The 14,923-nt window shown below is 37.9% G+C and overlaps 5 protein-coding genes across 5 annotated transcripts in view; 2 read left to right on the top strand and 3 right to left on the bottom strand.

The window, feature by feature from the left end:
• Window positions 1-184, top strand: part of LOC104805691 — a 2,678-nt gene extending 2,494 nt beyond the window's left edge. The window contains exon 7 of the mRNA XM_010530336.2: window positions 88-184. The gene's annotated coding sequence lies outside the window, so the exon portion shown is untranslated. The remainder of the gene's footprint in view (window positions 1-87) is intronic.
• A 74-nt stretch (window positions 185-258) lies between these two features.
• LOC104805680 (fructose-1,6-bisphosphatase, chloroplastic) lies at window positions 259-2,542 on the bottom strand. The gene is made up of 5 exons (XM_010530327.2): window positions 2,528-2,542; window positions 1,822-2,331; window positions 1,463-1,690; window positions 602-1,108; window positions 259-483 (listed from the first exon to the last, which is right to left on the bottom strand). Exons 1-5 carry the CDS (start codon window positions 2,540-2,542, stop codon window positions 412-414), a joined length of 1,332 nt encoding a protein of 443 aa, XP_010528629.2. The 3' UTR covers window positions 259-411.
• Window positions 2,543-4,390: 1,848 nt separating this feature from the next.
• On the top strand, window positions 4,391-5,231 carry LOC104824487. The gene is made up of 2 exons (XM_010556597.1): window positions 4,391-4,524; window positions 4,960-5,231. The coding sequence occupies exons 1-2, from the start codon at window positions 4,391-4,393 to the stop codon at window positions 5,204-5,206; spliced, it is 381 nt and encodes a 126-aa protein (XP_010554899.1). The 3' UTR covers window positions 5,207-5,231.
• A 49-nt stretch (window positions 5,232-5,280) lies between these two features.
• Window positions 5,281-8,527, bottom strand: LOC104805670 (probable serine/threonine-protein kinase At5g41260). Its single transcript, XM_010530318.2, has 10 exons — window positions 8,138-8,527; window positions 7,822-8,042; window positions 7,586-7,721; window positions 7,317-7,450; window positions 7,113-7,218; window positions 6,914-6,999; window positions 6,439-6,627; window positions 6,168-6,341; window positions 5,970-6,083; window positions 5,281-5,728 (listed from the first exon to the last, which is right to left on the bottom strand). Exons 1-10 carry the CDS (start codon window positions 8,220-8,222, stop codon window positions 5,486-5,488), a joined length of 1,488 nt encoding a protein of 495 aa, XP_010528620.1. The 5' UTR covers window positions 8,223-8,527; the 3' UTR covers window positions 5,281-5,485.
• Window positions 8,528-11,183: 2,656 nt separating this feature from the next.
• LOC104805655 (phosphatidylinositol:ceramide inositolphosphotransferase 1) lies at window positions 11,184-14,601 on the bottom strand. The gene is made up of 13 exons (XM_010530306.2): window positions 14,201-14,601; window positions 13,993-14,079; window positions 13,798-13,887; window positions 13,197-13,283; window positions 13,036-13,104; window positions 12,844-12,924; window positions 12,656-12,727; window positions 12,472-12,532; window positions 12,276-12,378; window positions 12,049-12,144; window positions 11,904-11,950; window positions 11,685-11,791; window positions 11,184-11,567 (listed from the first exon to the last, which is right to left on the bottom strand). The coding sequence occupies exons 2-13, from the start codon at window positions 14,023-14,025 to the stop codon at window positions 11,487-11,489; spliced, it is 927 nt and encodes a 308-aa protein (XP_010528608.1). The 5' UTR covers window positions 14,026-14,079; window positions 14,201-14,601; the 3' UTR covers window positions 11,184-11,486.
• Window positions 14,602-14,923: the final 322 nt, after the last annotated feature.

Here is a 14,923-nt window from a genome sequence, read left to right as displayed (position 1 = left end):
CGTCCTTTGCCTGCTGAAATGAAAAGTTCGGCATATTTCCCCAATGCATCTTTTTTGCCTAACTCAACCATACTTGTGTCTTCACAGCGAAGAAGAACGCCAGGCAGAGAGTCATGAACTGATTCAGATCCTCAACTGGTAAACTCTGAAAAAACAGCACCTGTATGGTTGTCCTAACTGCATGTAAGTTACTACACATTATTTCTTTGTCAGGCCATATAGTAGTATAGAGTTGGGATGCTCAATTCTCTCCCTCCATTGCTATTAACAATCAAATTCTTTAGGATAAAAAAACAGAACAGACTTCTTCCTTTTACAACTTATGTCTCTATTTGCATGGAAGTAACAAATTGCCTTACAAGAGGAGCTTAGATCATTGCTCGCAAAACCACCTTGTGTATTGCTTCTGAATCAAGCCAGGTACTTCTCTAGCTTCTCCACTTCTTCCTCGCTTCCGATGTAAAGCGGAACCCTCTGATGTATCTGTCATGTTAAAGAGTAAAAAACAAATAGGGAATCATCATCCTTTTAAAAGTTACAAACTTTTGGATTATAGGTTGGTAAATATGAAGTGGGAATGAATCATGGAACTTCTTCTAACCTCCGTCGGTTGGATGTCCAGAATTCTGTGGTGACCATCTGACCCTTTTCCTCCGGCTTGTTCCACGATGAAACTCATCGGTGCACATTCGTACAAGAGTCTCAGCTTCCCGTTTTTGCTCTTCTTGTCACGTGGGTAACCGTATATACCACCGTACAGCAATGTACGGTGAAAGTCTCCGACCAAACTTCCAATGTACCGAGCTGAGTAGGGTTTACCACTCGGACCAGGGTCCTTAAGATCGTCAATGTACTTCTTCAGCTTGTCGTCCCACAACTGGTAGTTTCCTTCGTTGAAGGCATAGATCTTTCCGGATTTGGGGATCTGAATGTTGGATTGTGTAAGGACGAATTCACCGTACATTGGGTCCAGTGTGAAGGCGAAAACGCCTTGTCCTAACGTTATGACGAAGATGACAGAGCTCGAGTACATGCAGTAGCCGGCTGCTAGCAAGTTGTTCCCTGGTTGGCATACATTTACCACACACCTTTGCTCTGCGGATCCAAGCTGCAATACAATAATGTAAAACTCTTAAGGCTGTTTATAAGCAAAAGATCACAAATTGTTCGGATTCGGCTATCTAGGGCTAGAAAAAACTGAAATTTGGGTACAAATTATTATTATTATTATTAATTCTTTTTATATAATATTTAGAAGAATAAAAAACAATCCGACATTTCGTTTTTGGTTCTCGAATTTGGGTATCACGGATATCCTACCAAACGAATCCAATATTTGTACTCGAAGTATTTTATTCGGATTCGAGAAAACTAAAAATATCAAATACTCTACCCGTAGTCACCCCTATATGCATTATGAACCGTGGTAACGTCCATCAAAGAAGGGGATATGTATAATTACGGGTGAGTTGTCGTCGTCGGTGTCGGGAATGCACTCGTCGTTGGGGCTGTAGATGCCGAAAATGGAGCCTGTGGAGACGGCGGCGTCGATGTTGGAGGAGCCGTCGAGAGGATCGAAGACTACGATGTAGTTGCCGGAGTAACCCTCCTCCACCGCCACCGGAACATCCTCTTCCTCCGACGCTATTATCCCTGTTCTTCCACTTGACTTCAAACAGTTCGAGAACACCTACACGCAAAACCATTTTCAATTGATTCAGCTTCTTTGTCAATATGTAATTTCCATCTTCTTCATTCATCCGGTATCGTTATTGTGAGAAGTATGAAGTGTATGCACGCTTTTATGTATGTATAGGTGACCTCGTTCGAGACGACGTCGAGCTTCTTCTGATCCTCGCCCTGAACGTTGACGGCGCCTTGAACGCCGGTGAGATTAGAGATTCCGGCACGCTGAACCAGCGATGCGATCTGTTTACACGCCATGGATATGCTCGAGATCACGATCGTTAGCTCCGTGTCTATCGTCCCCTTCTGCTCCTGCCTCAGCAACCAGCTCGTCAACGTCTGCACATCGTATCCCCCACTCTTCTTCCCCTTCACTGCCGTCTCCGTCGTCTCCGACGCCACCGCCATACATCTCACTCCTCCCGTCTCCGCCTGGAACTTCCCCCGCTTTCCGCCGATCAGACATCGCGGATACTGAAGCACACGTGGATGAGAAGCGGCCACGTGGCGCGAGCTCGAGATCAATAGGTGATGCGACGTCGTTGCGGCGGGGGGCTCTGGCAATGGATGTTTTGGAGGAGGGAGACCGGAGATGAAGGGGGAGGGAATGTGAGGTGGGTTCGATTTTGCATGGGCCCCACTTATCTTCGGATTCCAGATCAAAATCTTGACCACTGGTTCTGACACGTGGCTTATTTATGGGCCTTAAGATTTTAATGGGCCTAGAAAATAAACTGCTCCAAACTAAATGATTTGAAGCCCAAACAAATACTTAACGGGTCCCATTATATATAAAAATAAATAAATTATAACTATGCGGCAGTTGAATCACCACGCGCACTATTGGCGCGTACATTCACGCTCCCATTTTCACAGTGTCGGAGCTCTCGGTGATTGTTCCACTGTGTTTTTTTATTCTATTTTTTTTTATATATATATATTTGCTATTTTTATAAACTTCGCTCGTCTAAAGTTTTTTAAATATCAGATCAATTGTACATTATATGTGTAGATTTTTCAAAAATGTTTTTTTGTTATGAACATACGAAAAAACAAATACAGAGGTTATATTTCTTTGCTATTTATTCGTTTGATCTTAGTCCATATTTTTAAAATATCAGAATAAATCAATGCTATTGTGTTTATGATATACGATCTTAACCATCCATATCGGTAGAATATTATTTATCGAATTATTATGGCTAGATTTGACCTCTTATTTTTCATTTTATAAATCAAAATAAAATTTAATATTTTTACATTTAAATATGTATCTCTCTTACACACACGTTTGTGTTTCTAAATACACACCTAATTAAATCAGATGAGCAGCCAAATGTTTCTGTTGAACCAAACTCAACTCAACATAGAGATACTCCCTCAGTTCACCTCTAACACCTTTCCAAGTTTTAACATAAATCTGTTAAAAGACAGAGCCAACTACTTTTGTACTGTCTTTTTCTTTGTCCCAAAAATAAAATATGTATTGGATGATATCATCTAATACAATACTCATCATTTATCCTCTTTTTTTTTTTACAACATCAAAACCATTTCAACTTTATAATTTTTTTAAAAAAAAAACTAAATGGTGAAGTGCATTTTGCGCATAGCAAATGCCAGAACCCAGAACTTTGATGAAAATCCAAAATTTGTAAGAAAAAAAATCGATTCATTAGATGAGATAATTATGGGATTTTGAATCTTTATATATATACAAGAGTTTATACTTGTATTCATCAGAAAATCTCAAGATCATATTCCAATATAAAAAAAAATCAGATAATAGGATTCAAATGAGGTTTGAGATATATGAAGAATATTTATAATTCCGTTGATTATTAATAAAAAAAATCATAAATGAATGTATGTCTTCCCCATCAAAGCAAGACCCACCAGCCTGTTTTTCTTTTCTAATTAAAAAAAATTACTATTATTTTCTCCTCTTTTCCCTGTGGAGTGTTTTTGGTAATCCAATGCCGACGTGGAAAACGGAGATTCTTACTTCTTTTAATTTAAATTTTACGTCTTTTGGAATAAAATTGATATTCCATTATTTATCATCTGTCGTGTTTTTTATTTTATTTTATAAAAGGAAAACCATCGATGATGTTTTACTGTGTTCTTCTTGGCAGTGTTCGACTCGTTCCTGCTCCATGTATCATTGCTCTCTCCTCTGCAATTTCACTGTTTAAATGTTTTTTAATTAGCAAAAGCGTTAATGGAGATTAGGGTTCACCAAATCCATCAAACCCATTTCTTTAAAAAGTTTTCAAAATTTGGCCGAACCCTCGTGGAAATTCCCAAATTTTGATAGTGGGTTTTCGAAAAGCTCTGATCTTGGCAATGTCCCACATCGATATAGAACAGGGGACGTACCATGAGAGTCACGTCAGCGTATGCTTCTCCGACGGCGAAGATGACGTGGGCTCCTGCTTCTACTCGATCAGCGGAGGTTCGTTCGACTGCGACGACTCGAGGAGAGCGTAACTATAATCTCACCCTGTCGTGTCAGATTGAACACACAAGGTGGGCAAAGTCTTGATTTCCAATAGGTGATGAACATATATTAGCTTCTTCAATTCACATTTTACTCATGTCTCGTTTTCAGGATCTGTCGGTACGACTGCTCTTAAATCCGTAACCAGATGCATTAGTATCTCAAGTCCTGGTCTGGTAATTTCGCCGTCCTTTTCCTGCTGAAATGAAAAGAGATTGTCGGATTTGTCAGTTGGGAGCGGAGAGCGGTGGGATTGAGTTGGGGTGTTCCTGTAAGGACGATTTGGCGATTGTCCATAGACAATGCGCAGAGACTTGGTTCAAGATCAAAGGTGACGAGTACGTCTCTCTCTCTCTCTCTCTCTCTAATCGTGAAAATTATCTGATTAAATCTTTCATTAGATTAGTGGTGGAATCAATAATGTTCCAAATGTAACGAAGTTTTGAACTTATTAATGCCAACATCATTACAAAAATTTGATTCTTAATTGTGAAATTGGGATTCTTAAATTAGAAATATTCGAACCGTTGAATGTATTTGAAACGCTAGTAAAAAGACCCAAGCTTTAATTGGGCACTACCCCCAAAAAAAACTAAAGAAAAATTCTTATTTGGATAAAGCAAAAGAGATTTCACGTTCCATTATATGTGCTATTTTTCTTAATCACTAAGATAATTATTGCTTAGGAAACCGCTAAAGCACATCACTTTTATTTTCTTTTTCATGGTTATGGGTTTAATCCTATTTTATTCCATAATTATGGTCATATGAAGGATTTGTGAGATATGCCACTCGGTGGCCCGGAACATCGCCGGAGCAAACGCAATCACGGCGTCTCCGGAGGAACAGGAGACGGTGGCCAACGGCGGAGCCACGGTGACGGTGGCTGGAGGAGGGAGTCAGCCGCCGGAGAGTCCGAGCGTATGGCAAGGCCAACGCTTCCTTAACGTCCTCTTGGCGTGTATGGTCTTTGCCTTTTTCATATCATGGCTTTTCCATTTCAATGTATCCTCCTCCTGAACACACGCATAAACATATACGCACACATATACAATATATATATATATACGTATATAGATGTTGTACTGAACCAATTAAAGCTTGAATTCGAAATGAATCTATCAGATGCTCTGATGTTGCAAGAAAACCATCAACATACGAGGAAGAACAATGATAAATACAAAGGAGGAGAAAAAGAGAAACCCATGAAACTTACACATAGATAGATAGATAAGATAGATACACGCATATATATGTGTATATATATAACCTATACAAGCAAATGAAGCATATCATCATTCAGAGCTTGGTCTTCTTGGATTCCAAAAGGGTGGCGTCTTTAAGAGCCTGCTGGGCATCAGCCTCCATGCCAAGCTTGAACAAGCAAACGGCTTGAAGGTACAAGGCAGTTGCCCAGTCTGGCGACACAACTTGAGCTTGCATCGCATCGTTCAGTGCCTCCTGAGCGTTTTCGTTCATCAGATACGATAGGCATCGCCTTGCGTATACCGTAGGCGACACCATCGTTCCTCCCTCGATGAACTGTATATATCATACCACAAATGAGTTTTGCAGCTAAAAACTTGGGAAGTGGTTATAAAATTCGGTGTTTTTTTAGTATTGTAAAGGGCTATTTTACGGATTCCATGATGGGCGGAACGGGAAAAGTTGATAAGAGACCAATATATATCATCACACAGTTCGAAGAAGCTATCTTGATTCTATAATTGTTCGATCCAAACATGCAAAAGACGTTGTATATGCGGGTATAGTATGTATTTACCTGAGTATAGCAATCGATGGCGGTTGTAGAATCTTTGGAACGGAAAGCTGCATCGCCTTGCTTCTTAGAATTAAGGGTTTCTTGCATCTGGTTAGTCCACATTTGGAACGAGAGCTGTGGAAAATAGATCGTTCAAATCATGTTCTTGAGTTTATGCGGGGGGTGGGCAAAGTAATAAAAAGGAAGATATGTAAGTACCTCATTGGCGATCCCTTCGTCATCTTTGTACCCGACCTTCTCAAGAATCTCGTGAATGGCTGTAAGATCCGCTCTCAAGCACGCGTCGCCAAAGGGTGTCAGAGAAAGGGGCTGCTGCTCATCCTCCTCAGTCTTGGTTTCATGGGGTATACCCATCAGAACATATGATGGTACCTGCCAATATATGGTTTTGTGTTATTAATCAGACGTAATGGATTCGGAAAGATACATATCGATTCTCTTTGTTTAAAGATTTTTTTTTTAGCATTACATTGGCTTCCTTCTGAAGTGAGGTCAACGAAGTGACGAGTGATTTCACGTTTGGTCTCTCTCGAGCTTCGTACTGCAGACAACGGGTGGCTAGCCGCACTAGTTCAGTTCCATCCTCGTTTGAGAAGTGACCCTCTAGCGCAGAATCCATCAACATTGCAAAATTCTTCCCACGGATCAGGTCAAGTGCCTGAAACCGAGCAAGTAGAAAGTCAATAAACACGATGTGGGGAAGCAGACGAAGATTATCTCCTATCAAACCTATGCTAATCCAAGCAGAAAAGCTTGTTTGTTCTAGTTAAAGCTTTCAAGTACATAGATTTACACAGCGATTGTAAGAATTCAGATTCTTAAAACCGAAACTTTGACAGAAAGATCATTCGCTAGAATCATTGCCAAGGCTATGGTGCGGCATTTTCAAGAAAGGATCTGCATTTCCTTCTAGACTTTACCGGCCTTATCAGTAAGAGACTTACATGGCTCGGTGGAATATGTTTGCCGCTCATGAGATCAAGCAGAACAGTTCCAAAACTGAACACAACACTCTCTGGTGTCACTCTACCTGGTTGAGATTCACACAAATTCGAGGTGGATATAACCTTGTTAAAAAAAAATTCAGAAAATTGCATATCAGGAGCTAAGGAATATAAGAACATAGACCAAGCAAGGATCTACCAGTTCGCAAATACTCTGGAGGAGTAAATGCCAAGTTTGTACTGTAACTCTTTCCATCTCTGCTGTTCTTCATGAGCCCAAAACAAGACAACCTCGGATTACCATCCTGTCAACCACAAGGACAAGAGTGAGATTTTGAAAAGGAAGAGCAAACTACCAAAAGCGTTTGAAGGAAGAGACGGAGAAGAATCAAGAACTTGTTACCTTGTCAAACAAAACCCTGTAAGCATTGAGATCATGATACAGAGCTCTCCCTTTACTGCTACAGTATTCCAATGCCTGCGCTAAGTACAATGCAACTCGTAATCTCATCGCCCATTTCATCGGCTCGTTCTCCCCTGCAAACAAAGATCCCCCCAAATCATTGAATCAGTAGAAACCCAAATCAAAAATCATCAAAAGATTCATGGCATTTCGATGAAATCCTTCAGATTCCAAGCCATGGTAACAGATAAAGAGGGTGAGTAACCCACAGTGGAAAAGATGCTTTGCAAGTGTTTCTTGGGGCATGAACTCCGCAACGAGCAATCTCTCCTCGCCTTCGCAGCAACATCCGATAAGATTCGACAATCTCTCACTCCTCAGGCTCCCGACGGCCCTCGCCTCCTCCTGATAAACCAAATCGATTCTCAGATTCAGACCAAAACCGAATGGAAACTCCATCGATTTCACAGAGATTATTAAAGCATCGGGAATGAAGCAGATGTACCAAGAACTGGCGATGATCGGGCCAGGCATGGCGGTTAAACCTCTTGACGGCGATCAACCGGCCGTCGTCGAGCCTTCCTTTGTAGACGACGTTGGGCGCTTTCTCGCCGTGCTCTGACACAATGTTGTCCGCCGAGAAACCGCCGGTCGCCGATTTCAGCTGCTCCAAGCGGAATTCCTTGAAACTCGGCCACGATTTCTTCGCATTTTCCCCTCCATTTTCTGCCACCACCACAAAAATAACAACGAAAAATCAGAAAATCCTCCAAAATAACCGAAATGGAGAATATCAAAGCGAGGAGCTATAGAAAGCGAACCGAGATCCGAGGATTCGAGCACCGAAGAGGCTTTGAAGTGAGAGTGAAACCAGCAGAAGGAGAACTTAGAGCAGCGACCTCCCATCTGATAACAAAGCGGCGGAATCAGGTGATCGGAACTCGCGGTAGAGAAGGAGACGGCGACGGAGACAGAGGTCACAACTGCGAGACGGTGGTTGTCATTGAATCACCGGAAGATTCTCCAGTCAATAACAAAACCTCAGATTTCAAAATCTGCCAACCGCAATGAGCAAGATCGAGAATGTGGAGAAAGAGAGAGAGAGAGAGAGTCTGAAAAGGCTGAGAAGTAGAAGAAGAAAGCAAGAGACTTTTTGTATCGGCGAAGAAGACTCTCTCTCTCTCTCTGCCGAGGGAGAAGAACGCGAAATTTGCTTTCTTTTTTTTTATTTTTTTAATTATTTTTCCATTGTTGTTTTTATGTTTTATCCTTCATCTGTTTAATTTGCCCTAAAAGCGACTTTTCCCCTTCACTTTTTTACCATTCCTTTTTCTATTTGAAAGTGATAATTTTTATATATTAATGTGAGCAAATATTGAACGTTTTATGGCCGTTGTACAAATTTTTTAAGGCAATTCTATATTTTATACACATAATTATTTACTATTTATTAATTAAATCCGAATTACCGGAGGTCAAATCATCTGTTGTAATTCTCGGTTTCTTTGCAAGTAAAGATGAGGAAAAAGCATGATTGCTTTTTCATGTGGAAACCGCGTGAACTTTTCTTATTTTTTTTATATATATATATATATAATCCTGGTTGATAATATTTATATATATATATATATGTATGTATATGTTATCAACGTAATTCGACCCCGTTACTGACAGTTAATTCGTCAATGAGTCAACACAGATACATTCTAACATCAAATACAAAAATATATACTTCACCATACACCCTGCATATAAAATACACAAAATTTAAAATTTGTACGAATTCATGATTGGTAACATTTTTTGTGTTATAAACTCTAATCAACTTATTCTATGCAATGCAAAAAATATATATATATATAAAGACATAGGCATGCTTGTCCAAACACAAGTCATCATCATATAACCCACACTACAAATATTTTTTAAAAAAATGGAAAGAGATGGTCCAAAATCATCATTATAAATACATGTGAGTATATATATATATATATATATATATATATAAAGAGGATGGAAAGGTAAAGATAGAAACGAAAGGGCATCATAAAACGCACCATATCTATAGACAGTTGACAGTTGGTATCATAATGTTTTCTGCCCATTTAGGGTTCAAAATTACCCAATTTCTCGTAATCCCAAACAATTATTTTAATAAATATAAAGGGTTTTCGAAATAAAATAAAAAACCATCAAGAAAAATGAGGCTGGTTTTTTTCAATTCAATACATGCAACAACGTTAATTCCATATCAAAACCTACCAAATTAGATATATATATATATATATATTTATATGTATGCACCTGATATATAGATCTGGATATACAAATCGTATAATGTTATATGATATATAGCTTAAATTTTGTCTAAAAATAAATAGATTATATTTTTTGAATGAAAATATTATATTATAAATATATATAAATAATAATAATAATAATAATAATTTGTAAATTATATATAATTGAATTTTTGTAAAATTTAGTTAAAATTAGGTATAAAATTGGACGACTATTAAACAAAATAATGTAAACTAAACTAAAAATATCTATGAATATTCAACCATTCATCAAATAAAGCCAATGACACCGTGAATAATATATGCAATCAATTAAAAATATATGTTTTTGTTAAAGGGATGATAAACGGAGATTGACGGTCACATGTTTAATGTATTCGAAAGGAAAATTATATGTAAAATTATTCCCCGACGTCTTGTAACCACAGAGATGAGTAATCAAATATACCTTTTAATGTCATCGCATCTCCATCATTGACTATTTGCCCGTTACATAGACAAAAAAAAAATATTTTTTTTATATACAACGGTCGAATATAACTCCCCTTCACCATATAATAACTTCTACATTTAATGGAAAATGTAAATCCCAGAGATAATAAAAAAAATATGGGAGAAATACACACTAATATTAAATATATATCGAATTTTCATTAATATTTTTAAAATCTAAATATTCTAATTATTATTTTACAAAATATAAATATTTTAATCTGATAAAAAAACACCCCACTATGTGAAAATTTTAAAATAATTTATATATTTATTGGGGGAAATTTTTTATTGGTGAGTTTTAGTATATTCATCCATGTATTTTTAGATATTTTAAGAAAAAAAATCAATAGAAAATTGGATTATTAGATGTAATTTTTTTACGATATAAAATGAGATGTTGATGTTATAACATGTGAAGCCCACATGGGTTGTGCCTTTGACTACACCCCCATCCCGTATTTTTGGTACCATCCAATTCCAATATTTTTCGTGTTTGTTTTAATTATACATATCTTTACATAGATACAAATAATATATGACGTTAATTCCCAATATCTAATAAGAATATCCGGAAAATCCTCTTAGAGAAAAAACTTTATTTACACACTAATACGTGTTTATATATTAATATATACATATATACATATATATATATATGTATGTATATGTATACATAGCTTTTGAGCTTGTTGAAACACGACAGCATCAAAGACAGAATCAGAATAAAGTTTTCGCTTGCAAAGGGCTTTCGTGTGTGTGTCACATTTCGTTGTTTCATTCAATAATGCCCCATGCAAGATATTTATATATATGACTAGATTCGATATCTATATACATATAAATATGTGTGTGTGTAATATATATATATATATAATGATATGGCATCTTGTCACCTTTCCTTTTCTTCCGGAATCCGTATAATCGTTTCGGCATGAAAGCATGTATCTATCTATACACGCTACGCGCATTGGTGTGTAAATGTATACATACATACATAAAACATATAATAGAAGACTGCGTATAAATTGCATATATATATATATACATATACATATATACAGAACCCTACATATAAATATATATATACGTATACTTATATACAGAACCATAAATGGCATTCTTACAAAAACAAGATTGGATTTCCAGATCTCGAGTTCCAAACAGTTGCATTAATCAAATCTGATTTATCAGATCATCAAATACGAAGAAGCTCGAAGAGAGAGATGATTACTTGAGGAGCAAGAAACTGGGAAATGTACGACGAACATAGATGAGACTCCTCCCCTTTTTACGCTTCTTCTGATCCCTTTTTACCCCCAATTCAGTAGTAACAAAAAAAAACAAAAAAAAAAGTTACCCACTGCAGTAAACAAGTTCATGCGCCGTTCATTGCGTTATCGGTGTGAACTCCATTGCTGTCTTCATAGATCTTGCCATTCACCTGAGTTCTCGGTCTCTGACCAAATCGAAATCGGGAAAAATATACGTTATCAGTATCGGGTTTTCCATATTTTCGTATTCGTATCGAGGCATTTAGGAGGAACAGATGACAGAAACAGAATCGGATGCATACCCAATCCGCAGGGTCGGTGCCATTCCCGTTCAAGAGTTTGTGGTTCTCTTCTTTGGTTCTGTCTTTGGAGATCACAGGCAGCAACACCGTGGTCCGATCAGGAAGTTCTGTCGTACATTTGGAGACAGCGAATAAGAATCTCTGTTTTTGTTTTTGATTTTTGCAGACAAGATTGAAATACGTCTGTAGTTAAAGAAAGTTATCAGAGATCAATCAGACCTGGTAATTTCTTGTCTAGGAAGAAGACAACCAAGTTCACCGTATACCTACACACGAATTTATCGAAAACCCGAGTTCAAGAATCTCTGAATCTGTGGAAATTCTAGTAAAAGAACTGATTTTTCACGATAAGTAATCACCATACCATGCAACGACGACATCTACGGAGTAATGTTTACGGGAGGCGATAATCAGGAGGCTTTGAACTACAGCAACGAGCCAACCGAGCAGCTTTATGATTCTGAGACAATGCAAACAAGAACACAGACAGGATTCTCAGATCGGAATCAGGATTGAAGATGCAGTTTCCAAAACAGGATATGTTGTTGTCAGAAGATTTTGTGTACAGCTTCGAGGGAGACTGTGATGTACCTTTTAGAGCCATATTTCTGGTAAGTGAGAACGAAAACCAGTGTGAAAATCATGTGCGATGAGAAAATCAGGTCTCCGCAACCATATATTACACCTCGGGGAACTGACGGGATAAGGGCATCGTATGAGCAGAGAGAAGCAAATGAATGAATACAGATCAAAATTACAAGATTCGGGGAAGAAAATATGTACTCACAGTTAATTAGGAGCACCTCCAGAACGCTCTGTGGCCGTGGCAACCTGGCAAGCTTTGAACCCTGTAAAAACCCGAGAAAAATCGTACCAGAATAAGGATCCAAATGCAGGTACATTCAGCACATATGCAAATACATACATACGCGCACACACATGATAGCGTGTATAGATTTCAGTTGCTTTACCTCCCGACAGTGATAGTTAGGCCCAGGAAGCTGAGTCGAATAGAACGTTACGATACGTAGAAACTGGCAGGCCTGTCACAAAAACAGATTGAAATACTTCAAGATTACGAGAAAGAGGAAAAAAGACCAACAAGAACAAGCTTTTGAGGCATGTCAATGATGTCATAGCTAAAGAAGTTTGGACTTACAACTAAGAATGCTAAAACCCGGCACCATATTAACACAGTGTATATCCTTTTGGTTTTCAGGATGAACGGATGAAATGTCCACTGCAAGAAAGCCACAACAAACATCAAATAAAACCAGTCTCATATAAAACTGACAAATTTTGTCCAGCCAAATCACCGTCAAAGAAAGATGAATAACAGAGGAAGACTCACCAGGAAGAACGATACAAATACGCAAGTGAACACAGATTCACTTATGTAGCCTTTCTCTTGACCAAGCTCCTGAATTTTTCACCGAAAGTTAAGCATCAAGACGGGTTTTCCAGTGAGAGAGTAAGTTCTCAAGTGATCAAATACTGAGATTTTCGACATACGGGAAGAAGGTAAAACCCGAGATCCTGAAGGGTTGGTCCAGGACGATGCAGATAATGAACTCCTCTTGCAGATAAGCCATGTATGTACTGCTCACAACAGATGAATTTCACAGAGTGTCAAATGGTTTCAAAACTACACGAAATCGAAACTACATTGCTTAAATGGAAGTGAACCGAGATGCTCAAGTTATTCCCGCTCGGCGAATTAGAAATATATTTATCCAGGAACACAATTTCATCAGTAAAGCGCAAGTTTTTATATAGCTTTCGCCAAAAGCACAAGCTTTCTTATCAAAGTTACAAAGTATAACAAACCATGATCATAACCTCTCACCGTATCTTACACTTTCCATTCAAGTTCTCTTTCATAAAGTTAAAATAATCAATGGCTCAGTATAAGAACTTGTTATCAAGTGAATTTCCCACAGACCATAATCTGATGAACTAGTGATCAACGTTAAGCATTAGAGATCTCGAACACAAATCGAAGTTGGAGCTACTGGATCTCGAATACCCATTTCAAGTATTTGCAAGTTCTCCTCGTACAAAACGAAAGGCAAAAGCTTTAGGAAGTTTTGAAACTGAATTTAAGACAGAAAACCTGAAAGACAAGACCGGCGAGAAGGTACTTCCAGTTCTCAGCAAGGAGACCGATCTCTGTAGCTATCTCTGAACAAAATCGCTTCCATAACTACAAAGAACAAGAAGAAGGCATCACCAATACGAATCCAAACCATCCAAAAATCAAAAGCTCCTGTCAATAAACCCAGAAATGAAATTGGGGGAAATGACGAACCTTGGAAGCTTCGCGGCCAATGTAAAGCGTCATATTCTCCGTCTTGTTTGTCGATGTTCTTGTCGTGCAGCAACCAATTCCATAGTCCTTCAGACCGCAACAGTTTGGGTCGACATCATCAACCAAACGCCCAACAAAATCTTCCCTTTCAGAATCTTAATCTCCACGAACACCCAAAAGAATTTCTTGCCCAGAAAAAAATTCTCACCAAAAGGTCGAAATCCCGGCGAACCCAAATCGGGAGGCGCCGCCGAGTCAACGATCCAAACGCAAGCGCTCGATCCAAGATCTCAGAATCAGGAAGCAGAACGAGAAAACCCAACAGAAAACGAAGAGATCAAGGGAGAGAGAAAAAAATCGAAAAGAAGATTTGAAGTAGGATTTAGATTTTTCTTCAGAAGAATCCGAGAACGATGAAAACAAAGCCCTAGAAAAGTTTCGCCTTCGCACCCTAAATCTTCTTATAGAAAAATCTGCGTGTGAGCAAATTTTTCTTTTTTATAATCTTTCGTTTGGGTCTGCGACAAAACGCGAGTTCAACACGGAGAAACAGTTGAATCAATAGAAAAACAAAAAGAGGACTTTTATTGAAACCCCAAGGAGGAGGAGGAGAGGGAGAGGAAAGAGGCCATTTTTATCTTCTTCTTTTTCTTTTCTCGAGGGATTTTTTTTTTAATTTGTATCAAATTATTTCATGTAATCTTATTTATCTGAAAATTTGATTTGTAATAATAATACCGATTGTTCGTGCTTTCTCTCTCTAAAAATTTAATAAAATAATTATATAGAATGTCATATATACATATATAATAGAATTACACACATTTTTTTTACCATTCATATTATATTATTCATAATTTTATTTTCAATTATAATTATACAATTATAAAAAATTATTACAGTATAATTATATGTATATAGGCTTGCAGTA

This window comes from Tarenaya hassleriana, unplaced genomic scaffold, assembly GCF_000463585.1.
Source record: "Tarenaya hassleriana unplaced genomic scaffold, ASM46358v1 Cleome1, whole genome shotgun sequence".
NCBI lineage: Eukaryota > Viridiplantae > Streptophyta > Magnoliopsida > Brassicales > Cleomaceae > Tarenaya > Tarenaya hassleriana.
The sequence above is the reverse complement of the archived record's forward strand: the minus strand, read 5'-3'. Positions and strand labels throughout refer to the sequence as shown.